This window comes from Chelonia mydas, chromosome 1 (genome assembly GCF_015237465.2).
Source record: "Chelonia mydas isolate rCheMyd1 chromosome 1, rCheMyd1.pri.v2, whole genome shotgun sequence".
In the NCBI taxonomy this organism is placed as follows: Eukaryota; Metazoa; Chordata; order Testudines; family Cheloniidae; genus Chelonia; species Chelonia mydas.
The window spans coordinates 193931427-193949368 of NC_057849.1; the positions used below are offsets into that span (position 1 = coordinate 193931427).

The window sequence follows — 17942 nt, forward strand, 5'->3', positions numbered from 1 at the left end:
GGGATCTCAACCCAGAATTCCAATGGGCAGCGGAGATTGCGGGAACTGTGGGATAGCTACTCACAGTGCAACACTCCGGAAGTCGACTCTAGCCTCGGTACTGTGGAAGCACTCCGCTGAGTTAATGCACTTAATGCACTTAGAGCATTTTCTGTGGGGACACACACACTCGAATATATAAAACCGATTTCTAAAAAACCGACTTCTATAAATTCGACCTAATTTCGTAGTGTAGACATACCCTTTGTGTCTGTACTGTGTCTGGAGGGATGTATAAATTCAAATAGCTGGACTATAGTATTCTCATTTTTGGTAACCAACTTATTTTATCATTTCAGAAACTGTAAGGGGTCCTGTCATTCATTTTGCTTTCTCTTCTTCACTGTGCCTAACTAATATGTAGAATGATGGACCGTAATCTAGGTTCCAACCCTGCTCCCTCCTTCCCTCCTTTCTTGAATAATAAAATCATGCTGTGGAGCCATTCTTCTCGTTGGTCTTTTTAAAATGTACATGTTGCTGTTAACGTTCTTGCAAGGTCTTTAAACATTAGTATTTTTAATGTAGACTAAGAGCTTGCCTTACGGAAAAAGAAAATAATTCTGTGATATAAACTTCTCAAGTCAAGCCAAGATTTGAAGGAGGAAACAGATTGAGTTTTAACGGAATGACAAAGTGTTTAAAAAAATCCACGCTCACAAAATTCCCAGTGATTGACATGCCCCAAAACATGTGATTTATGCATCATGAACTTAAAATTGGTACTGTACATGTGATTTTGTGTGTGTTTGATCTAAAAATAATAATTTGAGTAATAAGGCTAGGAAAAATTGGGCAATAGAAGGAAGGTAATGAAACAGTTCTTATCTGTATTTAGCAGGCATTTCAAGGATTAAAATAAAAGTCTGTCATACATGCAAAAATACAAAATGCGCACACACACACAGCCCAAAAGAACAAATAATTCTGCAAGCAATGGTAAAAACAACCAATTATTTACTGTTTTGTAATGTTAAAATATTTCACCAATACACCTTGCAATCAAAAGTAATGTGAGTTATGGAAAATGGAAATACATAAAGATGCATTTATAAAAGTGGAAGACTAAATATTTTACATAAAGATATTTCAATGAAAAGATATACAGTAAGTGCACACTTGATATGACTAAGCAGGCAAAACTTAACATTAGTTCCAAATAGGATTGTACAGTTCATGCACAGATCTCTCCCAAAATAAAGGGGGTGTTCTAAATTATTCTTGCTGGGATGAAAAATAGGATGGGTTGCTGGTAAGGGAGTCAGCATGGGTGGGGATCAGTTATAGACATTACTTACTGTAATTTGTGATTGCCGTGGGAGAGGAGTGGCTGTTGGTGTGATTGTGATACTGCTTGTGATTTTACTAGTAGGCTTACTGTGTATTCCATTAGTTAGTGCTGGAGTTCTGTTATCCTGAATTGGAGTACAAGGTTTTGCTGAATTAGCAAGAGCCTGAACATAAGGACTTCCTAAATGAATATGGATTTTATTATCCTCAGTAGTTATTACACTTGAACCAGTGCTGTTAGATCTTTGAAAGTGCCATGACGATTGCCTGTCTGGGGATACTCTAAAAAGAGTATGCTTGGCACCAATTTCCAAAGGTTCTGGAGAAAGCATTTGTTCTGGAGAACTTGAAGAACCTGTCAGAGCCAACGGAGACATTGTTCTTTCTGGAGTTATTGAGCCACATGATTCAGGAGTTTGAGATCTTGCAAAAGTAGCCAATGTAATAGGTGGCACGGCTTGCTCTGGACTCATGTAACCATCAGCGATTTTTGATTTTAAAGGCATTAAGGAGGTATTTTGAATAATGGTTATTCTTTGCTTTGGTGTGCCACAGTTGGGTATAACTGCTGTACTAGTGTAAGAGTGAGGACTGTCTGTGGTAGGGCTTGTTATTTCAAGGGTAGCTGTGTTTTGTCCATGGTCTGGTGTAACCTTTATATGAAGAGGTTGACCAGGTGTGTGACTTAGAACTAAGTCTCGTGGCTGTGCACAATTTCCATTCTGTTTGTTATGAATTTTTCCATTTTGAGGATGGCTTTCTTTGGACTTCATCCATGGGATCCATAACTTTTTGTTTACTGCATTTGCAATGGATGAATTGCATTTGAAAGACACTGTTTGCTCCTCATCATTGTTTTCATCTTCATTATCACTCTCTTCATACAATTGCCCATTTATGACTGCTCGTTCTAAAGGAACAAGGCTCTTGTAATCAGGTGGTTCATTGTCTGCTGGATCTGTCTGGACTTCTTTAGAGAAAACCTGCAAGTCAGAAATTCTCCTTCCATTAAGACTCGGTCTAAGGCTCTTACTGAAGCGTCTGTATCTCTCTAATTCTTTGGTAAGGCTATCAATTTCTCTTGCCAACTCCCTGTTTTTGTTTTCTTGCTGGGTGAATTTCTTCTGTAGGACCATATGATCACCCCGTAGATGACTTATCACGTCTTCTGTTTCCATGTACTCATGAATTTTCTCTTTCAATGCATCTACCTCTCTAGACAGGTGCCCTGACTTCGCTTCTTCTTCTTTAAGTTTTTTGAAAAGCCACTGTTCTTGGTTGGACTCTGCCTTCTCTACTAACTTATACCTAGCCAGTTCCATTTTCACAGTCTCCAGTTCTTCTGATAGAAATTTAGCTTTGTCTCGTTCATTGATGTATCTTCGCTCTAGAGACTCAAATTCATCTTCAGTTTTCATGAGATCATCCTCTATGGCCTTCATTTCTTTCAGCTTATTTTTCAACCTCTCAACTTCTTGGGCAAGTTCTTTAATCTTGTTGTTCTCTTGCTGTAAGGATGTGCTTGATTTAGTTGTCTCTTTGAGTTTATTTTTAAGAAACTCTTTTTCAATGGCTTCTAGTGACTGAAGCCTTTTCCTTAGAATATTTACCTTGGAAAAGAGATCATTTCCTTTCTCTTCCTCTGCTTTTAGTTTGTTTTTCAGTTCATCTCTTTCCTTTGTTACACTGGACGTTTTTTCCTCTGCATCAGATTTTGATTTCAGTGCCTTTTTACTTTCCTCAATTAGTTTTTCTGTAACTGACATCACTTTCTTTTGCTCCACCTGAAGCTGGGAAGTTGCAGATTGTAACTTTTCTTCTGTTTGCTTTATTTTTTCACTCATTGTTTTTCTTTCATCCACAAGCATGACCGTTAATGTTTTCAGTTTAGTTAAATCTTCCTTGAGTGTGAATTCTGTTTTTTCTAACTTGATTTCAATGGCTTCAAGCTCTCCAATTCTAGCTTTTAAGCCTTCCAACTCCTGAGATAATTGCTTTGTTAACATTTTTTCTTTTTCTAGATTGCATTTCAGAGCATAACATTCTTGTTTGCTCTTGTTGAAAGCATCTTCTAATTTCTCCAGCTCCATAATTCTTTTGTTGAGTTTGTCAACTTCTGCTTTAAAGTTCTTGTTTTGTTCTGCTTCTTTTTCTAATTTTTTATTAAGCTCTCTACACTGATCTTCCATTTTTATGAGCTCTTCATCTTTACCTTCCATTTCCAGGACACGTTTTCGTAACTCTTCTACTTCAGACATAAGGGTGGAATTTCCACATTCTCCTTTATTTATTTTTTCCCTTATGTCTTGCAGTTCTTCCTCTGCTTTTCGTAAAGACTTATTAGTCTCCTCTAATTCATCAATTTGTCGAGTGAGTGCTGTTAATTTTATCCGGAGCTGGCGATTCTGGCTGTCTTCATTGGTTAGTTTGGCCATCATTGTTTCTTGTTCTTGGGAAATCTTATTGGTTTGCGCTTGCAATTCTGCTTCCAGCCGGATGGCTTTCTGCTTCTCTTCTTCCGCTTTTGCTTCAGCAATAGTGAGTTTCTCGTGTACTTGCTCTGCAGTAGTGATTAGCTCTTGGATTTTTTGACTTTGTTGGTTCAACTGTTCTGTAAGTCTTTGCTGTTCATCCACCACCATTAAAGCAAATGATTTTAGTTTTGTCAGTTCTTCTTTCAATTTAGTTATTTTCTTGTTGTTTTCCTTCTCTTTTTTTGCCTGATAGGCTGTTTCTTGGTCAATCAGCTTTTTCAATCTGAAAAACACAAAGTATGTTTGTTTTATTTTGTAGTAGTTTTTGTAGTGGATTTTTCAAATACATGTGTTTAGAATTATGATACCATCTAGAGTAGAGGTGAACAAAGTGCAATCTATGATGTAGCCCGAGGCTGCCTGACTTTGTCGTGCAGCGGAAAAGGCCACAGAGACTAGAAGTCCTCACATGAAGTGCTTCATTTTAACCAGACGTGCCAGTCCATGTTGCTCATTCAGATCTGTGGGCTCTACTACCTGTTTCTGCAGTAAAGGTACAGTACAGCCTTCAGGCTTCTGCATTTGCCAGTGCAACTCCATCAGTTGGGCAAGCTTCAGACACCCCACTCTAGAACAAAATTAAATTGTCTGGTTCCTAAGGTCTGGTCTACACACACAGTTTTTATCGCTATGTAGCTGTATTGGTTATTTAGAAACGGATGTAGGTAATATCAATACTACAATCTAGTGTGGATGTCCACAGTAAGGGGTTTCACTGATTTAATTATGGCAGTGTAACAATTGATATAGCTAAATTAATAGAAAAACATAGTGTCAGCCACTTCTAAGTGAAAAGGGATCCTTGCCATCTTGTAGCAGTCTAATTCTGCTGTAAACAGGTAAATGCTTAGGTTGGAAGTTGTTTTGCACCTCAGAAATCCCAAATTCCTTGTTGTCCAAAATTCAGATCTGATGGTGTATCTGAAAGTCATAGTATGAAACCCTGCCTTTTTGTGAAGGCTTGAGGTGTTTCTTGAGATTTTCCTAAAATCAGGTTTTACCTGTAACTGTTGTAGCTCAAGTATAGGTTCATAATCTTTCCTTGTTTATGAGATGCAGGATATTTCAGTGGCAAAAGATGGTCTGTGCATTTGTGTCCTGCAGGGACCTGAATAAACCCAAATATCTTAGAATTTGGATCTTTCATGGGCCTTTCTTTTTTGTCTCCGAGACACTGAGGGGGCTAAAATAAAATGTAACCTGATCTTTTCACTATTTCTGCCTCCTTTCCATCAGCTCTTTACTTATTTCTGACCCACAAAGTAAGCTCCTTGAAGCATTAAAAAAGCATGTGAAAAACATAAGTAGAAACAAAAAACATAATAGAGAAACAAATACTAGAATCTCTGCACAGTGAATGTCTGTGCATGTAATGTCTATATTAAATGACATTTATTAGGAAAAAAGAGATTATGCGATAAGACTCTTTCTAAAGTTCCATGTTACAACTACCATCATCATCTCATTCAGGAAGAACTAGGTGGTACTCCATCCATGCTGATCCTTAATAAGCTGTTCAGTGACTTGAGGAACATAGTCCTGAGGGCTTAGCATTCAGTCTCAGCAACACCTACTCATTTGGCAGTAATGGAGCCTGGATTCTTACATGGTAGAAAGCTTCTGACACTATGCAGGTTGATTTGGTACGTGTCCATTTCTAATGGTGGCAATGAATAGAGGTTTCCGACATTGGCTATACAAAATCTCTCACAGCACATTCACTAAACCCAAGGTATTTATTCTGTTACAGCAAATAAATCATTGCTCTTGCAGTGAAGTTCTTTATGTGCAAAATTGACAGCATGAAGAATAATAATAAAATGTGGTAAGCTTAACTTATATGGAATCATTCTTACGAACATTGTCAAATTATTTATAGAGTTTTTAAGAATATAATTGGGAAATGGACGTTAAAAGGCGTCGGCAAGGGAAGAATTTTTTGAAATGAGCTTTGAGAAATGAGAGTGGGTTGATAAGGCAGACGAATACAGGAAGTCTGCTCAAGATGGCAGGAGCAACAGAGTCAAAGACTTATTATTACATTGTTGGTTTTTAAAAAAAGTTCTACTTAATGACTCTCTTTCATTTTTATATATTACAACTTGTATTTGTGTTCCCAACAATGTAAATCTCCTGTCTTCCCCACCCCTGAGTGCTTTAGTAGTGAAGTTCAGTTGATGATTTGGTGTTGCCATAGATACAAAACCATAACAGAAGCATAACTAGCAGTTTCACTTGGGGTTGTTCAGCTTTTGTGTGTGCCTGAGGTTAGCCATCTTGTAATAATGCTGGTTGAATTTATTCCAATTTATTAGTCTTGGTTTTACTTTATCAAATTGTTTCCTTATCTTGATCATTCTTTTTAAAGGGATACTGTCTGGACAAGGGCCAAATGAGTAATACTTAAATTAGCTGTTGAGTATATTACTGATTACCTTTTAACTAGGTGATAGCGACTTAGCCCAAAAAACAAAAATGTTTGAATTCTTGCTATGTTTTATTTCTTAAAGTTTTATTTCTAGAGGACGTGGTTGGCCACAAAACCTTAAACAGTTCTAACTTTTCCATGGTTGTTTTATAGTGATTTTATAATGCAATTTAGTTAACAGATTTTTCTTTAATTTAAATGTTTCAGTTGACTGGTGTCTGAGTGAGTAGTCACTGAAATCTTTCAACATGTGTACTGTATATGCATTCCTGTTTGTATCTTCATTCTCTTCTATAGCATTATCTCACTAGTTACTGGGACTGCTTGTTAAAGTAAGGGACCACCTGAGTCTTAATAACGTCTTTGCTGAATCAGGGCCTGAGACTCAAGTGAGGTACACAAATTGAGCTTTGATCAAGTCTGCTCTGCATTTGTATTTAAACAAGCTAATTATATTACTGGTACCTGTCCTGGCTCATTGTCTAATCTGGATGAATTCTCTGGGGCCCAGTCTGTTTGGTCATTCTGAAGTCCAAGTCAGGCAACTGGAAGGGATGTCTGCAGTATATTGAAGACATTATCCTTCACTTAAAAAATTTTTTTTTTAAATGGAATTTGAAAACCTACTGGGAATAAAAAGCAAGTGTTTCTGTACCTTCAAATTCATCTCTTTTTGAAGGGAAGAAGCCTTGTTTGAAATCACCTTAGCAAGATTAACATAGATTATGTAGTGTATTTCAGAAGCCATGAGGAAAAAGGGATTTTAGTGTGTTAAACATAAATATCACTACAAACCAATCCTTCCCCAGCCTGCAAAAAAAACAAACAAACCCCAACCCAACCCAAGTAAACAATACCTAGCCTCACTTTGCTTCTACATTACATCCCATTCCCTTTCCCATCATCTGTCTTTGTAAAATGTATGCTTTTTGGAACATGGATTATATCCTCCCCTGGGTTTAGAAAACACCAAATGCATAGTGGACATCACAATACTCTAAATAATGTGTCTACCTTACCTTAAAATCCTATTGCGCATATGCATATATATATATATATATATATAGTTTGTCAAAAAATGGAAATGCATACAAACAGTGCAAAAATAAAAATACAAAACACATTGGTTTCATGTTTGTTTTCCTAAAATTTCTTTCCAAAATTAGACAAAAACAAAAAACCACCAACCACGCCAAAACACATACCTATTACATTTAGGACAGCATAGAAATTACAATAAAATTTCCAAAATATTTCACCTGTATTTGGATTTTTATCTAGGTTTCTTGAAAATACTGTTTTACTCAATAAAATCAATTACAAGATGGAATATTTTGATAATGCTCATAAATTCTTCACATCCATAATTGTGAGATAGTTGTCTGGTTTTTGGAAAGGAATTTTAGGAAGGTGACCGTGAAACTAATGTGTATGTTAAACTTTAGTTTTTGTTTCTGTATTTAAGACATATAGCATATGTGTATACAATATGAGATTTATGGGATTATATCAGTGTTGTTATGTATTTGTTGTTGAGATTGCAAAAATAAAATAAATTGCCTTAACATCATAAATATTTTCATTGTCTTTTTTGATTGGATGTGAACATTTCCCTGTAGTGTTTGCAATTCAGACATCACACTACAGTACTAACCAACCAGAAAGTGAAATTGACAATAAAAACATGAAACTGACTAGTTAGTTTTCATTGAACAGATTGAAAATTCCTTCCTGCAAATACTTAGACCTTGATCCTGCAATGAGCTTGGTATGGGTGGACGTTGAGGGGCTCTCTCTAGGGGACTTCCTATGTGGAGCTTATTGCAGGATCAGGACTTGACTACCTAGAGGGTGTTGTGGGACTTTTCACCGTAGCAAGCAGTACACCTGGTGGGAAGTGTGCATTTACTTTTTGTGCTTCTCTGAGTCAGTCCTGAAAAAGCATAAAAGGTGACGAACAAATTTGATTTTGTACAATGTTTTGAGGTTTAATAATGTAAGTTGTAGCTATAATATAGCTAAGTTTTGTTTTTAAAATGTGATTTTTAACCTGCCAAGTCTCCTCTAAAGGACACTAATACATTTTACTGGAGAGTGATCAGGAAGGAAAGGAAACCATCAATAAATCATCAGGCTGTCCAATTAGGTTAAATATTTGAATTATTTCCATTTTGAGTTGTATTTCATAAGAATGTAGTTACATTTTAGACAAAGATAGATACATCATTTAGACAATTCCAAGTACTTGATCCCATGGGACTACAAGAGCACTTACTGAATCCAGTCCAGCAAAAACAGGTCTTGGAAGCTGTTTTTATAGACATGAATGTTAGGTAGTTAAACAGAGTCAAAGCAGTGTCTTATTACTACTTGTCTTCAGAGCTTCTGTTATAGTTATATAAGTTATTAACCTTATTCTGTTTTATTATCTCACTTATATATGAAATGCCAATTGCCTGTTCTTTTAAAAAAAAATCATATTTATCGTCCTTGAAATTCTCATTTTTTCATCACAGCTGACTTTTTCCAATGGACATATTGTAGCTTGTTGGAGTCTCTATATGTATTCAACTCTTCTCCATACCTAACTGCTCACTGGGTTAGATTGCACTAGTTATATTTAGTATTATATGACTATCTGCCTCTTACAAAACATATCTAATAGCACATTGTTTTACGGTGTCATGTGGTATGTTTTGTAAGTGGGGTTTTCCAGTATCTTCATGTATTATATTACGTTAGTATCGTTTGGAATTTTTGTGGGACAGTAGGGGAAGTGCTCTCTCTTTAAGTTTGTGTTGTAAGTAAACTAAAGAGATTGTGGCAGGGATGAGATCATAAGATCCTTGTTTCTGTAATTTTTTGTGTCTCGCTCTGTTTCTCATATTTAGTTTGTTCAAGAATGAGATTTATATTTTAAGTACCAAGAGTAAAACAGACCTACGTTTCTGCATAGTGAACACTTGAAAAGGACAAATTTTCAAGGATTTAACAGAAAGGGACCTCGGCCTGTAAAATTTATACCTTGACAAGTCTCCCTGCAAACAGTGAAGAAGCTGCTGTAGCTAGAGTTTTGGTTCAGGTCATAGGCACTTAAAATATCTGTCATTTCTAAGACCCAGAGACTTTTATAAAGTTTCAGATTCATATTTTTGAAGAGAATTCTGGTGTCATCTTGGAACCTGTGTGTAAACCTAAAATATTTTCTCTATTTGTAAAGCTTACGGATGTGTTTATAGTTAATTTTAAGATGTCATTCAGCAAATATTCTACAGGTGTCAACTTGAGGAGACTTGCTTCTATGTTTTTGGACATGTATTTGAAATTCCTTTGTATAATGTAAATAAAAATTTTAAGCTGAAAGTTTGAAATGTAAATGAAATCATGATTCTTACTCTGTCTGAGGCATTCTTCCCAGTAACTAGAAAAGCCAAAGCCTGGCCATTAACAAGAAAAGAAACATGCTTTATCACTTCTGGTAAATCCTACAAATTGGTGTGAGTTTTAACACCAATATAGTTAAGTATTTCTTTCCGGAAGAAAGTCAGTCTTGCATTCCCTTATAGTTTATGGCAGTAAAGCTTGGCTTTACTAATTATTTTCCAGTCTTGGGATGTGTATGCATACATTTTTCCTTCCCTGCAATCCTACTTATTGATGTGTAATGTTTATGAATACCTATGTTACGGCTATTTTTATATCCTATGTATTATCTTTATTGGTGCTTACTTTTTTCCTTTTATAAAGAAAGTCAAAGGCTTCTAAAATCATAGCAACAACAGCATGCCACAGCGATTATATAATGTATTGGCTTTATCTGGATCAATCAGCACTGCCCAACAGAATGGCAACACTTTATTTAAAAATTGACATTATTTTAAAATGATTTTTTAAAAATTAAGTCCAAATTTGAACTAAAGGAAAATTAAAGGCATATCAGATACAAGATCCGAGAGCATTTTCAGACAAATGTCTTGATATGAAAGTTTAATTTAAAATGAGAACTCTTACAGTAAGGTATGTTCTCCACTGGGCAGTTAATCACATCTTTATAGCATCCTTCTAATCCTAAATTGTTTTATAAACTTAACATTCCTAGACAAGTGACTATACAGGGACCTGTGCTGCCACCTCTGGGATGAAACTCAACAGTAACAGTTTAGGACAAGAAGTGAGGCATACCTTATTCATCCATAATAGTAGAAAATAGGTCACCAGAATATATTTACCAGAGTTGGAAGTTAGTCATGATGCCGGACATATACACAGACACACAGAGACGTATTCAAGAGGGAAGGAAAAAGTAAGAGATTCTCTATAACAACCAATAGCGATTGGGACCTTGGTTTTAGTCTTACTCTAAAATGCAACGCTCCTTTAATATCCTCCCAAAGGCACCAGTTCAGTATTGACTGCTAAGAAAGTGTATTAGCTCTTGAGTTATCCACCACGGTTCTTTTTTATCTGAATGTACCTTGGTGATTATCTGTCCATACAACCCTAATCAGATGGAGATCTGTTGGGATCATAAACAGAAAGCTTTGTGGTCTGGATGCACGAGTAACTTAATTCATGGAAATTTAAAATGAAACATGCACAGAGAAAATAATATACCCCACTGGGTATAGCCAAGATATAATTTATTTGCTGGGCTGCCATGTATGTCTTTAAAGGGGACATGTAACTTGATTCTTTAAATTGACTAATTTCAGAAAAATTAAATATTTTGGTAGAACACCTTGTACTTTGACAGTGCCGCAGAATCATTTAAAAAAAGAGAGAGAGAAAGAGTAGTACGCACAGCCTCTCAACATTCCTTGAAAAACACTTGCAACAGTTTGCTCTCCTTTTGATGTTTATTAGGTCTTTTGGGCAGTCCTGAGAACAGCAGCAAAAAACATGCTAGAATCTACTGTCTCCCCACGTTATCCTTCTTGTATATGACTGCCTCCTTGATTTCAGTTCAAACTTTGCTGTTATTGCTAACTGTTCTCATGCAGGGCTTTGGGAAGTGTGTTCCCAGAAACTCTTCCCCATCAGAAGTGCACAGGAATGATATCACACTAGTGCATAAGGCAGAAGTTGAACTGACCAATAAAAAAATCTGTGAAAATGACTATACACAACAAGTACTGTCAATGTCAAAAATAAGAGGTGAATATAGCTGAGCTGCTTGATAATAGTGACCATAACATAATCCCGGGGGAAGGGGGGGCGGGGAGAGAAACACCAAAGCGCAGCCCTCCACAGTAGCATTTAAGTTCAGAAAGGAACTACACAAAAATGAGGAAGCTAGTTAAACAGAAATTAAAAGGTACAGCGCCAAAAGTGAAATTCCTGCAAGCTGCATGGAAACTTTTTCTAGACACAATACTAGAGGTCAATTTTAAATGTATACCCCAATTTTAAAAATGTAGTAAGAGGACCAAAAAAGTGTCTCCGTGGCTAAACAACAAAGTAAAAGACGCAGTTAGAGGCAACAAGGCGTCCTTTACAAAGTGGAAGTTAAATCCTAGTGAGGAAAATAGAAAGGAGCATAAACTATTGCAAATGAAGTGTGAAAATATAATTGGGAAGGCCAAAAAAGAATTCAAGAACAGCTAGCCAAAGAGTCATAAAGTAACAGCAAAATTTTTTTTAAGTACATCCGAAGCAGGAAGCCTGCTAAACAACCCGTGGGGTCAGTGGGCAATCAAGATGCTAAAGGAGCACTCAGGACAAATAAGGCCATTGCGGAGAAACTAAATGAATTCTTTGCATCGGTCTTCATGGCTGAGGATGTGAGCGAGATTCCCCAACCTGAGCCATTCTTTTTAGATGACAAATCTGAGGAACAGGAGTTTTTGGAACAAATTGATAAATTAAACAGTAATAAATCACCAGGACCAGATGGTATTCACCCAAGATTTCTGAAGGAAGTCATGTGAAATTGCAGAACTAGTAACTGTGGTATGTAACCTATCACTTAAATCCGCTTCTGTACCAGATGACTGGAGGATCACAAATGTAACGGCAATTTTTTTTTTTTTTTAAAAGGCTCCAGAGGCAATCCCGGCAATTGCAGACTGGTAAGCCTAACTGCAGTACCAGACAAACTGTTGGAAACTATAGTAAAAAACAGAATTATCAGACTAACAGATTAGCACGATTAACATGATTTATTGGGGAAGAGTCAACATGGTTTTCGTAAAAGGAAATTGTGCCTCACCAATCTACTAGAATTCTCTGAGGGGTCAACAAGCATGTGGACAAGGGTGATCCAGTGGATGTAGTGTACTTAGATGTTCAGAAAGCCTTTGACAAGGTCCCTCACCAAAGGCTCTTAAGCAAAGTAAGCTGTTATGGGATAAGAGGGAAGGTCCTCTAATGGATTGGTAACTGGTTAAAAGATAGGAAACAAAGGGTAGGAATAAATGATCATTTTTCAGAATGGAGTGAGGTAAATAGTGGCGTCCCCCAGGGGTGTGTACTGGGGCCAGTACTGTTCAACATCTTCCTAGTGAGGTGAGCAATATTTGCTGCTGATAAACTACTCAAGATAGTTAAGTCCAAAACAGACTGCAAAGAGTTACAAAGTGATCTCACAAAACTGGGTGAGTGGGCAACAAAATGGCAAATGAAATTCAATATTGATAAATGCAAAGTACAGCACATTGGAAAACATAATCCCGGCTATACATAAAAAACGATGGAGTCTAAATTAGCTGTTACCACTCAAGAAAGAGATCTTAGAGTCATTGTGGGTAGTTCTCTGAAAACATCAATTCAATGTGCAGCAGCAGTCAAAAAAGCTAACAGAATGTTGGGAACCACAGAAAAGGGATAGATGATAAGACAGAAAATATCATATTGCCTCTGTATAAATCCATGGTACACCCACATCTTGAATACTGCATGCAGATCTGGTTGCCACATCTCAAAAAAGTATATATTGGAGTTAGAAAAGGTACAGAAAAGGGCAACAAAAATGATTAGGGGTATTGAATAGCTTCCATATGAGAAGAGATTAATAAGACTGGGACTTTTCAGCTTGGAAAAGAGACGACTAAGGGGGGATATGATAGAAGTCTATAAAATCATGACTGGTGTGGAGAAAGTAAATAAGGAAGTGTTATTTACTCCTCATAATACAAGAACCAGGGGTCACCAAATTAATAGGCAGCAGGTTTAAAACAAACAAAAGGAAGTATTTTTTCACACAACGCACAGTCATCCTGTGGAACCTTTGCTAGAGGGTGTTGTGAAGGCTAAGTCTATAACAGGGTTCAAAAAAGAACTAGATATGTTAATGGAGGATTGGGCCATCAATGGCAATTAGCCAGGATGGGCAGGGATGCAAAACCGTGCTCTGATGTGTCCCTAGCCTTTGTTTGCCAGAAGATGGGAATGGGTGGCAGGGGATGGCTCATTTGATGATTACCTGTTCTGTTCATTCCCTCTGAAGCTCCTGGCATTGGCCACTGTTGGAAGACAGGATACTGGGCTAGGCGGACATTTGGTCTGACCCTATATGACCGTTCTTATGTTCGAAATGGTTTTGGTTTACTCCAAAATATATTGGAGTTAGAAAAGGGCAGTTCATGTGCTGAAAAATATTGTTTTGTCTAATTTCTTATAGTTCTAGTAATCTCTGGTGTTACAAGTAACAGTAGGTAATATTTTTCCCATGGAAATCTGGTTTTCAAGTTATTGGTGTGTCTGTAATTTTTTGGGGGGGCTGGGGGTCTCAAAAATTTGATTGTGAGTTCTTTTGAAAAAACATAGTTACAAGTGAGCTCTGAACTGACTAGACTACAGTGATGAGTTTTACTTGGGGTTATCCTTGAAAAACTCCCACAGAGCAGAGAGAGCTTTTGGAGGACATGGCAGTATGAGTGCTGAGCTGTACTGTTCTGATGTTACATTTTGAGATACAGCTTTCTTCCCCCACACCCCCTTTCCTGGATTTAACTGCTATTTGAATCATTTTTGTTTGATGTTAGAATTGACATCTATTGTTGTTGTTATGACAATGGCATATAATTGTGCATGCAAGATAAATGTTAATCTCTTTCTGTTCTGGAGACTTGTTTCCTCTTTGACTGTCAATTTGAAGTGAAACTATGAACTATTAATGTTGTGGTCACTCCAAGATGATGCTTTTATTTTCTTGACTAATGGTTTGTTGTTGTTTTTAATATTACCATAGTGCATCTTTTTTCCATCTTCCTTTCTGCAAAGCAAATTGCCTGTGAAGCCAGAAATAAAGCAAGTAACTTCAGATGCAACGCCAGAATTTGGAACTCCTTGAATTTACGTCAGTCAGGAAATTATAGTTTTGCAGATGGAAAGCTTACAGGAGGAAATGGAAAGATGCGTTTTGAGAGATGTGGTATAGTGGTCAGAGAAACAGGACTATGAGGCAAGAACTTCTGAGGTTTAATCCAGACTGTGCCTCTACCTTCCTCTTTTGCTTGAACAAGTTCAATTCTATACCTCAACTGCTGCATCTATAAAATGGGGATAATAAGGTTGACCTATCTGACAGTATATTTTCAGAATCAAATGATTAACATTGAAAAATGCTTTAAAAGGGCTAAGTGTTGCCATTTCTCAAAAGTCAAGGCAGATCCAATGAAATCCATTACTAATTTTTGTATTCAAAGATTACAGATTCATTACATTTTTAATAAATTGAATTTATGGGGGAACTCTGTGTTCTTCATCCTCCATTTTTAAAAAAGTGCATACTGTATAATGTATTGCTGGAAAACTCTACCCTTCTCAGCAGCCTGATTATAAATCCTTTCTAATAGTTATTGTTACAAAATACTCGAAGGTTTGAAGATAAGAAACTACTGTGTTTGCCTTGGAATTCTTGTTGTTAAATTTTCTCTATGGCTAAGTATACATGGAGGTGGATTTTGTTATTTCTGCAGAATATAAGTGTCAGCCAGCATGCTGCTGCTATAACACAGCAAGTGAAAACTATGTGCAAGAATTAACTGTGGTTACAGAAGAAAATCTTTTTATAATTCTTCCGTAGCACCTTTCTTGAGCATCTCAAAACACTTTACCAAAATTAATACATTAATCTTCCCAACCCCTCTGTGCGGTAGGAAAGTATTCTTCCTCTTCCTTCACAGGTGAGGAAATGAAGGCAAAGAAAGATTAAGTGACTAGCCCAATATAAGACAGGAAGTCTCTGGAAGGGCTGGAAATAGAGTTAATATTTCCCAGTCTGTGACTAAGCACTGCATTATTGCAGTAAGTGCAACCTACTTAACAGGTCCCCAAATGTGAAATTTCTAAGTAAATTTTATTTATTATGCACAGAATTGTAGCAGTGCTTGTGCAATAGCATTTTCTGCCCCAGTTCTGAAGTCTCAAGGGGAAAATAAATTTGCTTTGATTTCGGATCCTAGAGCTAAGCATGCATAATTACTGCTAATTAACATACATACTACAATATTCTGCAGATAGTTAAATTTTAAGGGGTGACAATAAAAATACTATATAGGGGAGCCTGTCTACATTCTGTTTAAATGTAGTCCATAAACCAGGATTAAAACTGTGGTTTTTGACCCATCTATACTGAGTGGGTAAACGGAAGACCTGGTCTTACAGCCCTTGGTTGTGTGAGTGGTGCTGCTGACTTCAATGACTACAGGACAGAGCCCTTTATTTCAAAGCTGTTTAGCTGGAACTGTGTTTGAACGCTTTTTGCAAACTTGATGAAAATGCCAGAGTAGAAGAAGACTGAATTTTGTCTTTGGTTTCTAATCAGAATTATTTTAAAAAATGAGTGAAATGACTGAATTGTGTCGGCCATATTCAGCTGGATGTAAGTCTTGTTGATGAAGCCCATCATGAAACTTTCAACTTCAGGTCCCTTTCAGAAGTGCAACCCCTTTAAGTCATCCCTTAACATAGTATATTACTGTACAGGTCTTCAAGAATATCTCTGACATGCATTCTTTAGGTGGTTACTACACAGGTAAATATTTGTAATTTGTTGGTTCTTCTGTTCCTTTCATAACATGTGGATCCATGGTTGTGTATTACATGATGCGTTTGTTACTCTTTTGTCTTTATGGTACGTGATTCACCAGGAGCTATGCTGATGTCTTAACCAGCACTGAGCATAGTTAAGCAAGTACCCCGATACAAAAAAAAAAAAATCGTACTTAAATTTAGCTAATATTTTTAGGATGACTTTGAGAATGGCTGTTTTCCAACAATAACTCATATTACTCAGAGGAGACTGGTTGGCCATAAATGTCATTTTCCCACAGCATTTCCAGGAACTAGATGTTCTCTGAAACAATTTTAACATGTATAGAAATAAATGTCTGGACTAAATTCTCAGCCAGGGTCAGAATGGGTGGCATGACTGCATATTTGTTGTATACTGTTGGATGTATGCACTATGACCCTATTCATCTACACCTTCAGCAGGCCTGTATGTACTATTAAGCTAAAGCAGAGAGCCTTTAGTTAATAGCAGGCTGCTGTAGTTGCCAGTGTCAGCCTCTAGATCACATGGTGATCACTTGCAGTAAGCCATTACATTATACATTCATGCTAATCTGGTTATAATTTCATTGTGTGCAATTACTTTATTTGATGTAGTTTTGTGGGGAAATCCATTGTATTTGTGGCAGAAAAGGTGAACCTTAATTGATAAAATAAATTTTTGTTGATGCTAAAATTTCTGAAGTATTATAGTCAAACCTTTACAAACAAACAAAAGACCCTAGTAAATTTGGTTTACATAAATGGCCTGGATTTGTTTAATAACAAAATCAAAAGTAAATGGGAACTATATTTGCAGTGAAAAAAAAAAACCCTTATACATAACTTTCCTTTATGATCTAAATATGAATCTTTTCATCTACGCCTGGTAAGGTGAATCCATCCATTTCTTGCTAATGTGCCAATCTGAATTGATGGCAGTGTGCTGTACCTGAGGTTATTAATCAAGACCACTTTGAAGCTATCACTGGTGCAGACTACCACCACATAGGCCTGCTGTAGAGTGTTAATTTCTGAAAATACGTTATCAGTTCTCCAAAGATTTCTTTTTGGTTCTAAGTGCAATTCAAAGTGTGATGGGATCTTTGGATATCTGGGGGACAGCTTGTCTGTCTATGATCTTCCCCAGCCTTTTGAGGTCAGCTGAATCATTCTTGCTAAACATCTTTAGATCTGAACAAGTCGAGGTTGGAAATTGCATCGTATCCTGGTTCACTAGAACCTGTGTCTGTTGACCATAAGCCTTGAACACGTCAATAAGAATATTTCCTATTCCAGGCTCTTGCCTGAGGGGCTGATTGTGAGGTAGTTGCAGGTTGGTTTTTTTTAAGAGTAGATTGTAGGATGGGAGTCTACAGTCAAAAACTAATGTTGATATTACTCAGTGAATCATGTATTAAGGACCATATTGTAAGTGTGACTATGGGCTATTAGATAGGTACATTTGATAAATTTAAATAACTTCTTTAATAACACATGATGGGACAAAAATAGCCCTGTTGAAGCAACTATTCTTAATCTATTAATTAAAGCAGGGGTTAGGGGTTCTCAAATGGGGGTGAGGGGGTCATGAGTCCTCAGAGGGTTGCGAGATTATTATGTGGGGGTTGCGAGCTGTCAGCCTCCACCCCCAAACC

General features: G+C 36.8%; 2 protein-coding genes across 5 annotated transcripts in view; one reads left to right on the forward strand and one right to left on the reverse strand.

The window, feature by feature from the left end:
- CMSS1 (cms1 ribosomal small subunit homolog) overlaps nucleotides 1-17942 on the forward strand; it is a 361068-nt gene that overhangs the window by 31743 nt on the left and 311383 nt on the right. The window lies entirely within an intron of this gene.
- Nucleotides 1-17942, reverse strand: part of FILIP1L (filamin A interacting protein 1 like) — a 284630-nt gene that overhangs the window by 15898 nt on the left and 250790 nt on the right. For 2 of the 3 annotated variants that reach the window (XM_037908258.2, XM_027824058.3), the window contains one exon: nucleotides 849-4086. In XM_037908258.2, the coding sequence (XP_037764186.1) occupies nucleotides 1317-4086 (2770 nt within the window). In that variant the 3' untranslated portion in view covers nucleotides 849-1316. Of the gene's footprint in view, nucleotides 1-848; nucleotides 4087-17942 lie in introns of those variants that run through there. The other variant, XM_037908272.2, reaches the window with a different exon arrangement.